This window comes from Lemur catta, chromosome 4 (genome assembly GCF_020740605.2).
Source record: "Lemur catta isolate mLemCat1 chromosome 4, mLemCat1.pri, whole genome shotgun sequence".
Lineage (NCBI taxonomy): Eukaryota > Metazoa > Chordata > Mammalia > Primates > Lemuridae > Lemur > Lemur catta.
The window spans coordinates 81,246,214-81,265,755 of NC_059131.1; the positions used below are offsets into that span (position 1 = coordinate 81,246,214).

Below are 19,542 nucleotides of genomic sequence, written 5' to 3' on the forward strand. Positions count from 1 at the left end.
CAATCTTGTGTGTCTCTCCAGAAAGAGAAGAAGAGCGGGCTCCTGAAACTTCTAGCCGGGGCGTCCACCAAGAAGAAGTCACGCTCCCCGCCGTCTGTCTCTCCGACCCACGACCCCCAGTCGGCAGTGGACGCCTTGCTGCAGGGCGCAGTGGGCCCTGAAGTGTCCTCGCTGTCCCTCCACGGCAGGGCAGGGTCCTGCCCCATAGAGAGCGAGATGCAGGGGGCGGTGGGGATGGAGCCGCTGCACCGGAAGGCAGGCTCCTTGGATCTGAACTTCTCCTCGTCCCCTTCCCGGCAAGCGCCTCTCTGCATGGCTGCCCTGCGCCCTGAGCCCAAGCCGTTGCCCAGAGAGAGGTAAGGGGGGCAGGCTTGCATCCTCTGGGGCCGGCTCGGGGCGGCCTCTGAGGGCCAGAGCCACCTTGGGGAATGGGGACAATGGGGCTTCTTGGAGGACGAGGTTCGCCTGGCATCCCTTATCACCCAGCTTTGCCCTGAGTTGGGCGGTGAGCTGCCAATGAAATGGGCTTGGGAACTGGAGTGTCTTTCATGCCCCAAATCCATGTGGTTCCTGAGTTTGGGACTGTAAGGGAATCATCCAGAAATTTGTCAGAACCGAAGTGATTCTCAGTGCAAATAGTAAGAGATTGGCTGGTGAAGGGACCATGTCCCCTCCCCCCTGGGAGGGGAACCCTGGGTTGAGTCCCCCACGGGCCTACGTGCCCCCTGCTCAGAGAACAGCTGCTCTGGAGCCGTGCCCACTCTGGCATCTTAGAATTATAAAACGTTACCCCGAAATTGGATTCAGTGGTATATAGTCTGTTAAATTACTATTAATAGCAATTTCATGTAGTTCAGTCTAGAGTTTTACAAATCTGGAAGCTGAGTCCAGCCGAGGTGACACGGCCCAGCAGGGCCATGGGCTGTGGGGTTACAGGTCCTTGAGTTTTACCCGGGGTCACAGGTTCGAGTCTGCCTGCTGGGTCCCCCCATGTGAGTTATGCATCCTGAAAGAGCTCTCAGATAGGCCGAGCCAGAGATTCAGCCAAGTGCTTTCTGACCACCGAGCCCAGGCCCTGAGCTGCCTCCCTTTGTGGGGTGCGCGGCTAGCAGCACGCCGAGGGCCCACCAAGGGACCCCAGTGTCTTCAGTGTGTGAACAGTGTGGACATGTCACAGCCCTGCCCAACATCAGCCTCTGCTTCTGGGTCCTCGAGAGACCACCAGCACCTCCCGTCCACCCGCACCAGGCACAGCAACACCGGATGGCGGAGTGCCTTCCCCACCAGCCCTCCGGAGCTCACCACGCCACACACACCACACACCCCATACACACACACACACACATACACACACGCACACTCCACACACCGCACACACTGTGCGACACACACAGCACACAAACAGGGTATGCACACATTGCACATCATGCAAACACACGTGCCCACCACACACAGATACCACACGCATATAAACATGCAAACACACACATTCAGACACACACAGACACATTCTCTCTTTCCCTCCCTCCCTCCCTGTCTCCTCCTCCCCCTGTCTCCTCCTCCCCCTCCTCCAATGCCCCTCCCCAAGGTGCCTCTGCCACTTCCAACCGCCCTCCTCCCTGGGACCAGCACCAGCTGCCTGTGAGTTCCCAGTGTAGACCCGTCACAGAGCTGGCCTGCTGGCCTGTGAGAGTGACAGACCCATAGATACCTCAAAGCCATTCTCACATCTCCCCTGGGGTCCCTCTCCCCAGACCCCTCAAATTTATCTTCAAAGACATGGCTGCCAGACTCTTCAGTAAAAGGTCTGGAAAGATCCTGTTCTAAAAAACCGTGGTGGTGTCTGATTACAAAATGCAGAGAATCACTTCCCCTCTATGCATTTTCCATCTAAACAGGTGTTATTGAACCCAGAGACTCTTGGCGACCTCCTTGTCCCCAAGTGCTCTACAGAGCTCGCTAAAGAGAAGCGTGTTCAAAACACAGCCTGAAACCAAAATGCTAATGAGCCGCAGAAACACCACCTGTCCTTGGCCTGGAGCCTGGCAGGTTGGAGCTGAGGGTGTGGCCCTGGAGATGCTGACCTCAGGCTGGGATAGCTCTAGAAAGCATCTGGACTCTTGCCCTGCTGGCCTATTTATGGAACTTACTGTTCGGCTTACTTTGGGGAAGGGAGCGACTGGGATGCAGCCCCCACGTGGGGCAGGGGTCCCTGCGCTGGGGCCCTGTGCACTCACCTGCTAGACACGCATGAGGGCTGAAGTGTGCACGGCCCGTTTGTGATGACAAAGGTGGGAATGGGGCTAGAGGGCAGCATGGGACTGTCAGAGCTGCAGTTTCCACCCCAGAAATGCCAAGGAGAAATGAGCCTGCTGCTGCCTGCATTTCTTGGGCACCTCCTATGCACAGCCTCCTCCGGCCTCAACCACTTCTCTGTTGAGCGTCTGGGAAGTCAGCGGGAGCTGCCGTCCTCTGCAGTCAGAGGAAAGAAGGTCTGCAGAGGGAGCTCCTCTGAGGGAAGCCACTCAGGGGTGTTCCGTGGGCACCTCCACCCGGGCAGATCCTTCCTGCAGAGTAGACCTGCGTAAGCCACTCCACAGCCCTCGGAGTAAACCGCAGGGCTGGTTACTGATCCCTTCCCAAGGCACCTAAGCTTTGGGCCGTCTGAGCACACAGTGTGCACAGAGTCAGATTGCTGGAATTCTTAAGAGGGATGCAGCTTTGGGACGTGAGTGTCACATGGCATCAGGTTAAAACTGCCTAATGCTCAGTCTTCCCAGTAGGGCTGCAGCTGTGATTTCCAAATGCGGACCCGGTCACAGAGTTGGTCTGGGGCCAGCCCCTCCCTGCCCTCTGGGTGCTGCCTGCTGGCTTGGAGCAGAAAGAGGCACCTGCCACCCATCAGCCATTTCACCCCAAACAAGCGTCTTCATTTCCGTGAGTCCCAGTTTCTGCACACATGAAGTGGCAACGATAATACCCACCTGACAGGTGTAATACTTGTAAAGCACCTAGATCAATTCCTACAAAATTATGAGTGCACAACAAACAACAACAGTAATATATGATATGATCTATATAATAATAACATACGCTATGACACATTTGAGAATAATACATATGACGCCGCCAGCACTGCCTGGCACGCACCCCTCCCCTTTCGAGTGGGACAGTCTTTTCCCCATGTGTTCACACACCCAGTCGGTTCGTCCTCAGCTCTTGCTGGCCTGGGAGGTGTTTGCCTTTGTTAGGACTTAAAAGTGTTTTGCTCGGATCCATTATGTGTTATGGTAGGTAGACTAATGCCCCCAAAGATGTCTGTGCCCTAATCCCCCAAAACCCTGAATCTGTTGCCTTACGTGGCAAAGAGGAAGTCGGTTGCAGATGCATGGAATGAAAGTTGCCAAACAGCTGGCTTTAAAATAAAGGGATTATCAAGGTTATCTGGGTGGGCCGGTGTAGTAATCACAGGGTCCTTGTGAGTAGAAGAAGGGGCAGAAGAGGTCAGCGTGACGTGACGTGAGAAGGACTCTACCTGCCCTTGTCTTTGAAGACGGAGGCAGAGGCCCCCAGAGAAGGGATGCAGCGGCTGGAAAGGGCAGAAGACCCCCCCTCCACTAGAGCCTCCAGAAGGAAGCAGCCCTGCAGACACCTTGGTTTTAGCCCAGCGAGACTGTTGGATTTGTGACTCAGAGAACTGTAAGACAGGAAACTCGCTGTGATGCCACTAATTTTGTGATCATTTGTCACAGCCGCAGTAGGCAACTCACGTGTGAGCTGACATCATAGGTTAGTGTCCACATACCCAAATCAGAGGCTCACTTGTCCTCAGCCAGGCTGAAGCAAGTGCTCTGAGAAGGCCGCCACGTGGAGGCCCACTTTGGCCCCCGTTGTCGGAGAGGGGAGCAGACAGCACGAGAGGAGGACAGGACACCCCAGACATTGCGAGTGGAGCCAATGGCAGTGACAATCAGTGCAGTAATAAGAATTCATTCTGATGTTGACCATTTGGATTTCCTGAGCCTTGTGTCTGAAAATCAGCTGTGGTTGACATAACCTTAATTATCCTCAGCAGGGCAGAGTCGCTGGCTGATGTGTGACGCCACGATGATGACGCAGGAGTAGCTGTCGTCCTGGCTGCTCACGCGGACGGCCCTGTGCGTCTATAATGGGGTGTATCAGTTACTTTCATGCAGCAGGAAGAACAGCTCAGAGTCTTGGAATGATCTGGACAGAAACATTAAATGCTTGTCTCATAGAAATTCAGCCCACATCCATCTGGGCTCATTAAATCATTGAGTTGCTCAGAAGCACTGAATTACTTCTTTCTAACAAATTACATTTTTAAAGCTGCTTGTTTGTTTCACATCTGGCAGTTGAGGCAAAAGCCAAAACTTGCATTCAGAGTCTGAGAAATCATCTCACCCTTTGCCTTCCTTTCTTTCCTTGGGGAGGAGAGGAGCGGAGCAGGTGTTCAGAGGAGGCGGAGGATGGCGGAAAGCCACAGGTAGGACAGGCACTGGTCCTTGTGGGCTCTCGCAGCCCTGGTTGTGTGCATGCTGTCTGATTTCACAGACCGCTGGCTGCATCCCAGGGGCCATCTGTCCTCCTCCAAGGAGGCCAGCAGGCAGCACTTGCAGAGATGCTGGGCTGGGAGGAGAGCGGAGGCACCTCCTTCCTCTCTGCCTCCAAGTCCCTGAGAGCCTCGTCTGGCTGGCCGGTGGACAGCCTTGGGAACCCGTCCAACCCTTCTGCATCTGCAGACATTCCCAGGCACTCAGAGTTGGCCAGACCTCAGGGCTGGGGCCGTGGCCTGGCTGGCCCTGCTCCCTTGGGAACAGGCGCATTGCACACCCCCACAGCAGCCTTGGGACCCTGTCCCCGCCTCCTGTTCTCTCGGGGCTGAAGCAGGCTGGGGCCCTGTGCCCATGGCTGACGCTCCCCAGGGCTGGGCCTGGGTCTTCTCTGTCTGCCCATCTTTCCTGAGCCCAGTGCCAAGCCCAGCTGCCCTGATGCCATGGCCTCTCGATCCCAAGCCACACAGGCCAGTCCCCTAGGCCCCAGGAGCAAGTCAGGTGAGGAAGGGCGAAGTCTTCCTCCTGTTTCCAAGTGTTTGCACTCTGCACCTTGCTTCTCAGACATTGGCAAGCAAACGTTCCCTCATGGAGCTCGTGGAAAAGCCACACTCCCTCCCCTGAGTCATATCAGGTAGGTCTAGGAGGAGCCCCAGGAATCTTTCAGGGGTCCTGAAGTCTGTGGGCCACACTCTGAGCAAGCATGCAACAGAGCCTGCGGCCCAGGGCCAGATGGGGAGGTTCCTGCCAGGCTGGGCCATGAGGACTGAGGGCACAAGGGCCCGCGCTGGTTGTCCTTGGCGGTGTTTCAGCAGAAGGCTTGCGTCAGGGCAGCACAGCTGCTTTCTAGCCATGTTCCTCCTCCTCTGAGGCCTGTGAGACAGGTGTGGGGGGCAGAGTGCATGTGTGTGTCCTGTCAAACCTAGACACAGCCAGACACTGGTGACAGTGGTCGGGGCAGCTCCTGATCAGGGGTGGAATATACTTTCCCGCGGGGGTTGGAGTCCAGCGGGCTTTGCACACAGTGGCCGGGCTCCTTCCGGGGAGAGTGAGGACCAGGGAGAGGTGAGCGGGGGCTCAGGAGAGTCAGGGAAGTGGAAAGTTACAGAAGGGAAGCAGGCATCAGGCCACGGAAGCCCATCTGCGTCCTGAAGCCAGGCCCCCGCCCTCCCACGGAGGCTGGAGACAGGTGTGCCTGGACAGTCAATCCTTGTGGCAGCCTCGAGGTTTCCCAGGCAGGCACTTTGAGGAGGCCTGGGGGTCTCCTAGGGATCTGGCCTTGAGCTGTTAGAAACTATGTTTGTGTTTGTTCAAGTCTTTGTAGGCCAGGGTGACGCCCAGTGGAGAAAGGGCTCAGCAGAGCCGGGCTAGGGTCTGGCCGAGGAGAGAACCTTGGTCAGTGCCACCGCTAAGTGCTGGCCTTGTGCTGCCTGCGAGGCTCTGAGACCTTGAAAGCCAGCTAGAGAGTCAGACCCCAGTCTCCCACCAAGGAGCACCTGCCCCAGCCGGGAGGGACCCTCGGGCTTGTGCCCACCAAAGCCCGAGGACAGTGAGCTCGCCAGGCCCCGGCAGGTGCTTCCCGTCTGTGTCACACTGGCCTGAAAACAGGACTCCAGAGAGGCCTCGGAGGCTGCAGGGGGCCCGGGTCTCGTGGAAATGAGCTGTGGGGAGAAGTGGCCTGTTAATGTTGATGAGGGGACCTCAGCCAGTCCAGGTGCAGAGGCTACGACCTTGTGTGATTGGGGAGGACATTTAGAAATAGCCATTTAGCCAAAACAGTGTTCAAAGCCCCTTTCACACATGATGGAGGACCCGACCTCCTCCGAGGCTGGCACAGGTGAGGATCCTGCTTGTCAGAGGGAGAGCGGACACATGGAGAGGTGGGGACACCAGCCCAGGGACGTGAAGGTGGGACGGGACAGACAAGGACGGAGCTGAGGGCCCTGCCCTGCCCAGCCCGGGGACCCTGGGAGGCCCGTGCGGCGGGCTGTCGGGGCAGGAGGGGGTGTGAGACGGGGGCTGTGCAGGGCCAGGGCTGGTCACAGGGGTGAGCAGTCCAGCTTCATTGTAGATTCGTGTCGGAAAAGACGCAGGGGGAAACTTCCTTTTTAAATTTGTTTACAAAAAATGAAAAACTTCAAAAGAAGTTTTAATTTTGGAAAAAATAAAAATAAATAGAAATTTGTAAAGTAGGAAAAGTAACCCCAAATGACCATAATTTACACTGAGGAAGGAACGGAGGAAAGAGGGAGGCCCAGGGCGGGCAGAGGTTGGCGGTCTGGGCTCACCCACCTTGTGTCTTCCCCCAGGTACCGCGTAGTGGTCTCGTACCCGCCGCAGAGCGAGGCGGAGATCGAGCTGAAGGAAGGCGACATTGTCTTTGTGCACAAGAAGCGTGAGGACGGCTGGTACAAGGGGACACTGCAGCGGAACGGCCGCACCGGCCTCTTCCCAGGCAGCTTCGTTGAGAGCTTCTGAGGAGCGGTGCTGTCCCCGGCTCCCCCGGGGGCCTCCCGGGAAGCCCCAGGGCACGAGGAGAGTGGGCTGTGGCTGCCCTGAGGGTCGGGGTCCTTTCCACGGTGCCTGGCAGGGACAGCCTGGCCTAGGGCAGGGGCTGGGGCTGTGAAGGTCATGTCTTTGCCCAAAACCCCAACGCAGAGCACACCCTGCGGTGTTCTTCAATGGGATGCCCACCCCTCTGTGCAAACTCTGAAGAGAGCCCCTTGTGCAAGAGAAGATGCCGTCACAGGCCCGTCGTGGCCGTGGCTTCCAGCCGTGCCGCAGGTAGGAAGCTGCAGGAGGGCTGCAGGCTGCGCGGTGGGCATGGGGCCACAAGTGCTGGGGATGGTCCCCCCAGGCCTGCCCGGCCACCCTGGGCTTCCCACGGGGCCCAGATTGCTGTCACCTCTCTATATACCTCAGTCACCTGCCGCCCAGCCACTCAGCAAGGGTGTTCATGGCCCGGGGCTCGGGAATCCCTCGGAAGGCCTGCCACAAGGCTCCTGTTGGGGACTGGAGCAGAATCCGGTGTGGCTTTGTCTCCCGCCAGCATTGTAAGTGACACTCTCTGTTCCACCACCACCGTCCCTTTGCATTGCTTCTTTCTTACGACATCTTTTTCACACGAAGCTGTTAGACTTTATATATTTCTAATAGGTCAGACGTTGCCTATTTTTCATACATCTGGTGCTGCCTTTTTGTAAAACTAGTAATGACTTGGTCGAGCTTGAAAGAAAAAATGTGTGAGGTGACATCAAAGGGGCAGGGTTTTTATATTTACCATATGAATTTTGGGGAGGCTGAAAAGCCCACTGCCCCACATCCGTGTCGGCTACTGCTCCGTGGGGTGGGAGCGGATCCCTTTAGGTGGTTGGAGGGAGTTTGGAAACAGCCTCTCTCTTTAAACCTTTACCAAAACCCCATGCTCTGTCTAGACAGTGATGATGATTATTCAAGACCTGGAAACATTTCGAGGAAGGGCCACGACAATGTCCTTTTGTGTATTGGTAGAAGGAACGCACAAGTCCTCCCCAGCCCAGGAAGGCAGAATCTTCCTTTTATTCCTTCAGAGAGAATGACTGCAATTAGCATCCTCAAAATATGATTTCTTGCTATCAAAATGGGCAGTTGGTACCACAGTTCAGATCACCACCTTGCAAAGGTTTTTTTTCCTTCTTTTTAAAAAATAAATAACCGCTCCCCCATCAGACAGCACAAACCTTCCCCTGCTGGAGGCCAGAGGTGCACTGAGAACCGGGGTGGCTGCACCTCGGCAGACGTGCAGGACCCGGGGGACGGGAGGGCGAGAGAGGAGGGGGGGCAGCTCTGGTCCTGGGACCTCCCCTGAGTGGGGCCGGCAGAAGCGTGTTCATTCACGCATCACTCGCGTCTTCAGGACACTCACGGAGGGGCCCTGTCAAGACACAGTTTTGTTCTTGAGAGTCACCTTAGGAGCACATTCTGTCATCTCAGATTCTTGATTCATAACCCCTCTGTCTACCTATATTTTTATAAAAACCACTCAGACTTCAATTAGGCTGCATACCTTAGCCTTCGGTGACATAGGGCGTCACTGGCCTTCAGGGAACAACCAGTTCCAGAAACACATTCTCTATCCTGGCGTGAAGCCTTTGAGACTTGAGCCACTTATTTTCAGAGTTCCCATTTGGGGACATGGCTTGGCTACTTGTTACCACCAGGTGGCTGCGCACTAGGGAGTCACACCTGGAGAAAGGCTCTTTTCCTCCCTCCAGATGAGAACACATTTAATAGACTTGAGAAATTTGTTCAGAATCGGAGAAAAAATCTGGTTTAAACACAGAGACCCCTGTAGGTGAGTGACAACCAGAAGGTATCTATTTACCTTTGTTGCCAAATTAGTTGCCATGCACAAGAATCCTGTGCGTATTTAAATTCACGCTGCCACCAAGGAGGTGCATAGATTAACACCCTGAGTGAGACATGTGTTCTCCAGCGAAACCAGACTAACTCAAGCCTCCAAATAATAAAAAAGTTTTTTTAAAAAAACACAAGGGCAGCTACCAAGCAACGGAATAGACTAACTCGGACCTTCTTTCCTCTGGTGCTTCTGGTAGGAATGTGCTCAACACCTAGTGACGGTGGGGGAGGCAGCAGCCCCAGGCGGAGCACCCCCACCTCACGGGCAAGAGCTGGGCAAGCTTCACTGTGCCTTTGGAAGACACCAGCCGGCCCCTGCCGTGGCAGAGTCAGGGGTGGGCTTTGGTGCCACCTTGGGAGGAAAATGATGCCACGAGCCCAGCCAGGGCCGGGGCCTGCTCTGCGAGGGCTCTGGGAGCTGCTGCCAGGCTGCCAGGAGAGGGGCGTGCACACGGGCTGTGCTTGTGCTGAGTGCTCTACACGCGTTCAGGCCCTGCAGCCTGCGAGACAATGCAGCCTGCAGACGAGAGCAGGAGTAAAATCAGCCCTTTCCTCCAGGCCATCTGGCCTTGAAGGACACCCCGTTTTGGCTGTACCTTGTCTAAAACCCTCATGTTCTGTGCTGGCCTCGCAACTGCACGCGTCTTAGTTGTGCAGTGGCATCTGGTGGCCCTGGTGATTTGCTGTGAGGAGCCCAGTAGAGTCTACAGCCATGACTGAGTGAAAGCACTGCACCCCAAGGAGCCAGCATGGCCACCCCAGGCCCAGGGAGCGGGGCAGGGCAGCGGATGGCAGCCCACGGGCACTGTCCTGTGTCCTCCCAAGGTGGCTGCCAGGCTGGGCGCCCGACACAAGCTCAGCGACTGACTGAGATCCTTTGTACTTTGCACAGTTCACACACACACACCAATGTTTCTGTTATGCACAAATGTCAGCGTGTGGTTTTGGAAGACTTAACAGTAATGACAAACTATGATGCCTGTGTTTCCGAGTCTTTAAATAAAAATGAACACGGAGAGGCCTGTGTCTGGATGGAGAGCAGTGAAGTTGGGGCAGAGGCCGCGAGGGCCCTGGGTAGGAGGGCCAGCCTGTTGGCCCACACTCCTGCCCCTCAGTGCTCCCTCGTGGGGGACACAGGGTCTGTGTCAGAGCAGTAGCTATTGAGGAGGGCAGGAGTCGTGGCAGTGGTGATGTCAGGTAGCCATACCCAGCACACACTGGAGATCCACAGGCAGTAAGAGTGGAGCCACAGGAGCGAGAGGCTGGCCCGCTGCTCCCTGGGAGTTCACGTGCCTGGAAGGGCAAGGGCACTTTCTATAGATGACTCACCTTCCTCCCTTGTAGTTACTCAGGTCACTGTCAGCCAGAAGTGCGTGGTGTTGACCTCCCAACGAGCAGCCTCCTGGGCCTGCTCTTGTCTCTCTGGCCCTGGGGGTGCCCAAGCCATGGGGAGCTATTCTCTGGATCACAGGATGGGGGTGCAGGGAACCCCACAAATCAGACAGACTGACAGCTGCAGAGTGTCAGACACAGTGTGCTTCCTGAAATGGGCTTCCATTGGCCTCTTAGCTGAGACTTGCACCCAGATATATCTACTTGAGCTGGAAGGATGCTTAGCAAAGAGCCATTTTATTCTTCTGAACAATTAAGTGAACTTACCAGGCATGTTGGCAGGTACCTGTAGTCCCATCTCCTCAGGAGGCTGAGACAGGAGGATTGCTTGAGCCCAGGAGTTCAAACCCAGCCTGGGCAACATAGTGAGATCCCCCCATCTCTAAAAAAATTTTTAATTAAAAATAATTAAATGAACTTGTATAAGAGGAAATAACACAGCAGAGGTAGTTGTGGGGGTGGCTGTATGGGCCCAGCACTGTGGTAAGGAAGTGTGCTATGTGCCCACTTGCCCTCCAGCAAGGCTGTGTGGAAGGTGCTCTTACCTATGTTTGCTAATTGAGCAATCAGGGTTAGAAGAGGTTAAATGAGTTGCCCTGGGCACACAGCTCGAGTGGACTATGACTCAAACTCAGGTCTACCCTTCCGACTCACATACTGGGCACTAAACCTATGTCTGCCCCTTTGTAGAAATACTATGTCAAGCAGAAGAGAGTGGGGAGAGGAGATTCAGAGGAAACGTAGCAGTGCCCATCACAATGTGTCTGGAAAGGCTGGCTGGCAGGCCAGTGCAGCAGTCTGCTGGGCAGGGATATCCTGACTGTGAGACCACACGGCAACCCCTCGGGGCCTGGTGCCATTTTACATTCAAATCACACACCCTACTCCCAGTGTTCCAAATCCATGCTCACTAAGCAAACAGGACTAATTTGCCTTAACACAGGGAGAAAGGTGTTGGGGCAGCCCAACTGCTCAGCCTGTGCAGCAGAGATGTTTCTCATCTGCTGTCAGTGAACTGGGCTGCCTCAGTCCCTGTGGATTCTGAGAGCAGGAGTCAGCAGCCCTGCCTCTACCTGATGCTGACGAGGCGTGTGCCTGAATTGGAGAATGCTGGGTCTTCTTTCCCAGCGACTCTCTCCATGGGCCGGCCCTTCACCCAGCCACACGAGGTGCTGCGGGGGAACAGTGAGGGTGAGAGCCACTGGCCTGTGGCAGAGCTGCAGAGACAGCACACACCTGGCCGTGGTACAAGATGGATAATCTCAGACACCTCAGGGGTCTCGTGAGGCTCCTGGGAGAGGGAGCCTAGAGGGCTGAAGACAGCCCTTGAAGTGTGGTTCTTATCATTCCTGTTTTACAGGTGAAATTTTGACTCTCAAAAGTTCTGTTATTAGCTCTGAATTAAATAAGAGGCAGAGCCAGGACTTCTGACCATACTAGAAGGATGGTTATGAAAGAAAACACTGCTGTCAGCACTAACCACCAAATGAGGTGGGCATTCCCATCATATCGTCTGATAGAAGGAGAAATCGAGGCAGGCCAGGCTCTAGGCAGAGCTGTGGTTCCATCCTGCTATGGGAGAAGAGGAAGGGCCGGAATAGCCCTTGGACACCGGGGAGGAGTCTGTGTCAGTCCCACAGGCCACGCAGTGCATGGTGATGAGCCGGGAGCCATTGCTCTGCACTTTCTGGAGCAGAAGAGGGGAGGAGGGTCTTAATGCTTCTCCTCTTGCTGAGTCCCTGGATGTCGAGGTGGGACACAGCACCCCCATGAGACCTGTACCGCTCAGAGACAGCAGCTGGGGGAGCCCGGGACTCCTCCCTCCCAAGCAGCTCCAGCCTGGCCGGGCCTCGTGGTCTCCAGGAACCATGTTGGGATCCTTATGGAGTTCTCCGCTTTCTGTTCATGTTATCCTTCCAGGTGGTCACTGCACTTATCAAAGAAGGCCACCTTGAGCTGGCCCTGAGGGACACATTGTCCCCAGCCTCTGAAGCTGGCCACACCATGCTGAGACTGTCCTCTGCACTGTCCTCCATGGCCAGAACTGGCGGCTTTTTATTCGTCCATCTCGATGGGAGCCTGTGCTGGCCACATCCTCACTGCAGCCGACCCCTCCCTCAGTGACAGTCCCTGTGCTCTGATGGGCCACACTAAGATCAACTGGCACATTAGGGGTTAAATCCCAGACACCCAAGACAGTGGTGGCAGGGGGCCATTTGTCAGGGCCCTGGCATCTCAAAATGCCAGAAAAACGAACAGGAATGAGTAAAATGAGGACTCTTTGACTCAAGTGTCTGAAAGCCGAGGGCAGTCAACTGAACGTGTGGCTGTGATGGGGGCTCTGGGGCTCCATGGGGACACTCGGCATTTGGCTGGTGGGAACTGGGATATGGAATGTCTCGTGCTATGTAGAATAGTCCCACAGTGAAGACTGCCTAAAATGCCAAGAGCGTATCCATTAAGAAACACTGGTTTGATGTGGTTTGCCTCAGGCACGGCTGGATCTAGGTGCTCCTGTGATGTCCCTGGGTGTCACTTTGCCCTGCTGCCCTCCACGTTGGCTCCTTTCTCAGCAGGCTCTTCCCTGAGTCACAGTATTGTGGTCACCGGCAGGTTCAGGTTGCCACCCTGACCCCTTAGCCACCCCTGCAGAGGTAGAGCTGCTCTTTCTCAATGGCCCCAGCCGAGATCCTGGCGTCCACTCTCACCACTCAGTTTGGGCCCATGATGCCCCCTCGACCCAGCCATATGGACAGAGGACAGGCACATGCAGATGGCCAGTGCCTGGGCTGTCAGCCCCGCCCAAGCCACGTGGATGGAGAGCAGCAGCGAGAGGACGCCCCTCCCCAGGGCCACCCCCCAAGACAGGCCCCGGAAACCCCGCGGCTGTGTGTGAGAGGACCAGGCGTCAGAGGGTCAGCATACCGTATTTAGGAAAACGAGGTCTAAAAACTGCATCCAAAAGAAGTCCCAGAGGAAATATCGACAGACTTGGACATAATTATGCATGTGGAGAAAGAAGTCTTAGTCTGGAAGAAGTCACATTCTGTGATGTCCTGAGGAAATGGAACCAGACGAAAGCCTGGGCACAGCCAGGAAGTGTCGGGAGACACGTCCACCGCAGGCCGTCAGTGGCTCAGTCGTCATCCATTCTTTCGTCGGTGATCAGACAATTACAGGCACCCACAGAGACAGGGCGGAAAGGACAGACACAGCTCCCCTACCCCAGCCAGAGCCACCGCAGACACGAGGGTCCGTTCCCGAGCAGGACGCGTCAGAGGGATGCAGCCATCTCCAGGACACGTCCTCCAACACGTCAGGCAAGGAGCGCACACGTGCCTGCCGGGAGAGATGGGAGGAAGTGCCCCCTGCCAAGGTCGCACAGGACTTGGCCCTGGGGCTGGGCACCTCTCTCCACTCTGCCCACCCTACTTTCTCATTCCGCAGCCGCTCCCCTCCCTGCCTGGCAGCGGCGTCGCTGGGATGGATCAGGGCCAGACGACCGCACCCCAGGCTCTCAGGCCTCCCTGCAGCTTCTGCTGAGTGGGCCCGTGGTGCCACAAATCTGCATGTGGCACCATGGAAACAGGTGCACAAACCCCTGGTGCCTGTATCAGTCGCCAGGGCCACCATAACAATGTACCACCCCGGGGAGGCTTAAACAACAGAAATTCATTTCCTCAGAGTTCTAGAGGCTGGAATTCCAAGATCAAGGTGCCACCAGGGTTGGCATCCTCTGAGGCCTCTCCCCTTGGCTTGGAGACATCATCTTCTCACTGTGTCCTCACGTGGTCGTCCCTCTGTGCCTGTCTGTGTGAGTCCTAATCTCTTTTCAAAGGATATCAGTCAAATTGGATCAGGGCCACCCTAATGGCCTCATTTTAACTTAACCACACTTGAAATACACTCAAGGCCCCAGGGTTAGGACTTCCACACATGAATGCCGGGGGAAATTCAGCCCCTAGCAGTGCCATGCTCATGGGGACCACACTGTAATGAAGTCAAAAGTTAAATTAATTAAAATGAGCACACAATCATTCTAGTGCAGTGCACTAAGGGATAGCAGAAGAATCTCATGAAGTTGGAGGGGTGGCGTGGAGGGTCAGCAGGCGGGCGGGGGCGGGTCCCACAGCGGCAGGCGGGGGCAGGGAAGCCGCCCTGGCCGGGATCCGAGTTGCCATTAGAGAGCAAAGCGTGTCTAAAGCCCCCTCTGCTGGCAGCACAGGGAGTGGCCCTGTGACGGGGAAGCCAGTGACGGAGCTGCGCAGATGCCGGGAGGAGGTGAAGGTGGCCCTGCCCAGGGGGGCAGAGAGGTCATGGGAGCAGCGGCAGCCCTGAGGTCCTCTGGGTAAGCCAGGCCAATGTGGCGGCCAACACGTCCCAGAGGGAGGCTGCCCTGAAGTGGCTTTTCTCACGTCTGCACCGTGATTTCTTCACTACTGGAAAGGGCAGGTGGAGGAAGGCAGGGGCGGGTGCAGGGTGCCCACGGACCTCCCACCTGTGGGCCTGTCACAGTCCGTCAGGATCCCCCATTCGGAAAGCCTGGGGCTCCCAGTGGCGGGTGCCAGGCCCTGCCCAGCACACGCTGGAGGACTTTGCCAGACTCCACCCTCACAGGTCACACTGTGGCCCAGATGTGGTGGGCTCCAGGGCTTCACGTCTGTTCCTGGCCAGGACCAGGGGCTCTGAGTGCCACCGCCCTTCCCAGCAAAACAGCCAGCAAAGCCTGCAGGGGCCCTTGCTGTGTGCCGTGTGGTGCCCTCCTCACCGCCCCGGCCTGGCTGGCGGGCAGGGCCCCGTCTGACCGGGACCTGGTCTCCTCCCCGTGCTGGGGGCTACACTGGAGCGAGAATGGCTTTCCTGCCGGGGAACTGAGGGCAAGGGTGGGAGAAACAGCAGCCAGGGAGCCGCAGAGAGCAAAAGTGACAGCAGAAGCATGCGGAGGCCTGGGTGACTGGCCCTTCCTGGAGTTCTGTGGCATCCTTGTCATAGGCGAAGATGGCAAGGAACTGTGGTCACGCCCACTTCACAGGTGGGGAAACTGAGACAGAAAGCAGTTCACCAAGTCACCGCCAGAGATGGCGAAGCGCTGGTGCAGCTGGGATTCCAGCCGGGCAATCTGGCTCCAGAGGCCACATCCTAACCCTCAGCTGGCACTCGGCTCCAGGAGGCTGGCTGAGTGGTGCTGACACCGAGTCCCCATCTGACACCCATGGCCTGCCAGCCTGGCTCAGGATGGAAGGACAGGGTCCTACAGCCTTCGGGGACTTGGCTGCCTGTGGCCTAGTGTGCCATGTGCCACACTTGGTGGCAACATGCTCTTTTGTCAAAAAGAACAAAAGTCCCCCACTAGTTGGTGGGCATCTGCTCAGGCCCACAGTCTGGTGATTGGTGGCTCTGAGGGGTCCTGGCCAGAGGAACCTGCTTGCTGCAACTGGAGCTGCCTGGACCAAATGGTGACAAGCTAAGGACAGCGCTGCTGTGACACCTTATGGTACCCACACAGGTGGGGGCCACAGGGAGGGGAGATGGAGGAATATGAGCCCAGGGTAGGGAGCAGTTCTGGCCTCACACCTGCCACCAACTGGCTTTGTGCCCCTAGGTGGGGCTGGGGCTGGGGCTGCCTCACCCAGCAAACCCTAATCCATACCCTCCCTGCACTTGGCTGCTATCCCCAAGGCCCCCAAAATACGGAATCTCAAATAAGGAGGTGGCCAGAGAGAGAGGGTGAGTCTTCTACAGGACTCCGGTGGAGCAGGCCGTCCCCTGTGCCCATGGGGAGGGTACACCCAGGAAGCCGAGGCAGGGGCCACCTCTATCCGGCCCTCCCGGCGGCCAGTGTGTGCCTGCCTACGGCAGAGGCCGACCCACGGGAGAACACCGTGCCACAGCATACTGCCCAAGTGAGCGGGGACAGAGGCGTACCCCACCCCAACCTTGAGGCTAGACAAGGGGGCTGAGACTAGATCACAGTCCCTTAGCTGGGGGTCCCCAGGGCTGTCTCCAAATGCAGTGCTGTGAACATAATGTCACTGGACACTGGGTAGGAGGCTCCCAGAGGCTGCCCAGGACCCTGGCTGCCAGGCACATCCTCACTGAGGACATAGGACAGGTCTGAGTACTCATGGACCAAGGTCAGAGGGAAGAACTGGGCCTATTCCAGGCAGCACAGCTGCATCCTGAGGCCAAAATTCTAGAACCATCGCTGCCAAGTCAGCCCCAGCAAAGAGGAAGGAAGGCTCCAGGGTCAGGCAACCTCTGAGCCACCCTGCCCGAACCACCGCAGCCTGTCAGAAGGCCACGGCCCCCTCTGCCTCTTCTGCAGGTGGGAGTGGGGCTGGGCGTGGGGACCACCTGCAGGCCACACAGGAGCCCAATCACAAGTGATAAAAAACTTTCTTTGCAGCTCTCTGGGGGATGTGGGTCAACGTCTGTGTCCACATCTGAACCACCTTATGGGGCTTGTCCACCCTCCTCGGCCATCTCTGCCTCATTCAGCTCCTGAGGCACCTGTTCAGGAACCTCTCCCCCTGGCTCAGGCCTGTGATATGCCCTCACCCTCCTCCCCGTGGGCCCTGGGCCCTGGGCAGCTGCCCTCTGTCCCCTACATGCCGTGGTGGCCGCCACGCTCTCATGTCTGAAATGCCTCCCACAGTTGCAGCCACCATCTCTCCCGGAGCCATGCTGCAGTGTCCGACTGCTGCTGGGCATGTGGGCCCCACGGCCCAGGCGCCCGCCACCCCTGGGCACAGCCACCCTGCCCCGAGTCCTGCCCTCCCAGGGCTCCCACGGGTGCTTCCTTTGCCCTCTTCTGAGTGTGCGGCAAACTGCCCCGTGTTGCAGCTCACTTCGCCTCTCTCCCGCTGCCTCCACGCCATCCTCTGCCACCCTCCTGGCCTGGGCTGCAGGGATGCCCGGGACGGTCCCACCAGCTGTGCACGGCCCAGGCTGCTCTGCGCCACACTGATCACCAGGGATGTTCGATGTCCCCTGGCCTCCTCGTCCACAGCAGCGGCCCCACCTGGGCTCCTTGTCTTCTGTCACGTGTCTCTCTGCCTCCCCACCAAGTGTTTCTCAAGAACCTTTGAGCGGAGCAGCGCCTGGCCTATGTGAGGTGAGCTAGCCTCGAGGCCAAGTGAGAAGGTGTGAGAAGCTGGAAGGCCAGGCCGGGCACCCTGGAGGGCTCTCCCCAGGCGCTCCCGCCTCTCCAAGGGCCCTCTGAGGTGCCCCGAGACCCACGCCTCCTCATGAGACCCTGACACTTCCCTGTCTCCTCGTGGGCCAGCAGAGGTGGCTGCCTACTGTCCTGCCTCCAACCACAGGCTTGCACACAGGTTGCCTGGCAGCCGCTGCCTCGGTGGCACCTTTGTGTCCTGGGCACTTCCAGGTCACCTCCTGCAGGAGCCCACACAGCACCTTCCCCTGCCCGACACAGAAGCACAGGCCTGAGGGAGCCAGTGGACAGATGTGCCTCCCTCCCTGGGCCAGTTCTGAGACACCCCACGCTGGTGCCTCGGCCTCCGTCCCCAGTTCCCCATAGGCCCCGTTTATTCACACCTGACCCATGTGCATGCACAAACCCAGATGATACACACGCCACACACAGGCACATACACATGCCCGCATGCACACACATACACACACATGCATGCATACCACATGCACCCTCACAACCAACATGTGCACACACACACATGCACACACATGCACACACACCTGCCTGGATGAGAGTCAGCAGGAGAGGCTGTGAGGGAGCGGAGGAGCGAGGGCAGCCATGGAGGCTGTGGCCTGTGCCCACCCCAGGACCAGCCTGTGGCTTCAAAGGATGTGGCCAGGGGTGCAGAGGAATGGGTGTCCCCAGCAGACCAAGCCCTCAGCATCCGACACAGGGAAACCACGTCCCAAAAGCACCACAGCCTCCCCAGGGGGCCACAGGACGCCTGGATACTGGCAAGTGACAAGGCCTAGAAGAGTGTGCAGCCCATCAGAAGCCCAGGTGGCCTCCTAGGTGGGCCCTTCCTGTCTCCATCGAGCCTGTGCCCCTCGTCGGAGGGTTCCTTGCCACCTAAAGCCAGGGTGGGCACGCTGCTTTCTGTCACTCCGCCAGGCACTTCAAGGCCTCTGAGATTTGGCTGAAACTTAAACTCAGCATCAAGCTCCCCAGGCCAGCTCCGGAGCTTATGTGACTCTCCGGGAAGTCCCATGTGTTGGGCTGGCCATTTCTAGAATCTTATGATTCATAACTTGGTTATGGCTCTGAGCTGGTAAATACGGAGCTTCTGCTTTGGACTCAGAAAACCGCGTTATAAAACATTTAACAAGCAGCCCACCTCCCCCAGCGCCAGTGAATTAGGACTTGTGCACAGCCCAGACCACAGGCCCCGCGGGAGTTAAGTCCCGGGCATCTGTGCCCCGGCCGGCGGGCAGCTGCAGGAGGTGCAGGCCCTGGGGCCGTCCTGGAGGGGGCGCCGCCCCCACACGCAGGGTCCGCTCCCCACAGTGGCCTGGGGTACAGCCACAGCCGGCCTAGAGTTCTCTTCCCCTCATTTGTCATTTTTGGTCACCACGGGACAGATTAGTCCTGGAACTCTCTGTGCAGTTTGCGTGAGGTCCTCAGCTCGCCTCCCTGGGGGGTTGGGTGTGCGGCAGGAGGCTCCCTCAGTCATATCCTCAGCACAGCCTCCTTTCCTGGTCTCCTGCCACCCACCGTCTCCTCCCAGACCCCCCTCTTCCCCTGCACACACTCCTTCTCCCCAAGCCCTCGACGTACACTAGCCGAGGCTCCCGGAATGCAGAGCCAACCGCTCCTGCCACCTCCCCACACCCAGAGTTCGCCTTGTGGGCACCAGCCCAGGATGACCTTTGACCTGGAACTCACGTGTACCCTCCCAGGACTGGACGCTCCTGCCCACTGCGTGCAGGGCTGGCCTTGCACGCCAGACCTGGGTCAGGATCGGTGCCTCCGGGAGGGATGTTGCACAGGGGTCTTGTTTCCCTGCTGCGCGCTGCCCCCCAGGGAGAGGGCACCAGCTGCCCTGTCAGCCTCACAAATGGCCTTGGCTGTTGTCCATTGAGCACCACACTAGGCACTTTACAAGATTATCTCATTTAATTTGACAGGCACCCTACAGGCAAGGACTCTTGCCACGGCCATTTCACAAATGGGAGTGGGGCTTCA

General features: G+C 57.4%; 1 protein-coding gene across 2 annotated transcripts in view; it reads left to right on the top strand.

The window, feature by feature from the left end:
• SH3RF3 (SH3 domain containing ring finger 3) overlaps positions 1–19,542 on the top strand; it is a 321,276-nt gene that overhangs the window by 301,054 nt on the left and 680 nt on the right. The window contains exons 9-10 of one of the 2 annotated variants that reach the window (XR_006734811.1): positions 22–356; positions 6,884–7,358. Coding sequence is in view for 1 of the 2 variants with exons in the window: in XM_045550375.1 (XP_045406331.1) it covers positions 22–356; positions 6,884–7,052 (504 nt within the window). In the remaining variant the exon portion in view is untranslated. Of the gene's footprint in view, positions 1–21; positions 357–6,883; positions 9,983–19,542 lie in introns of those variants that run through there. The other variant, XM_045550375.1, reaches the window with a different exon arrangement.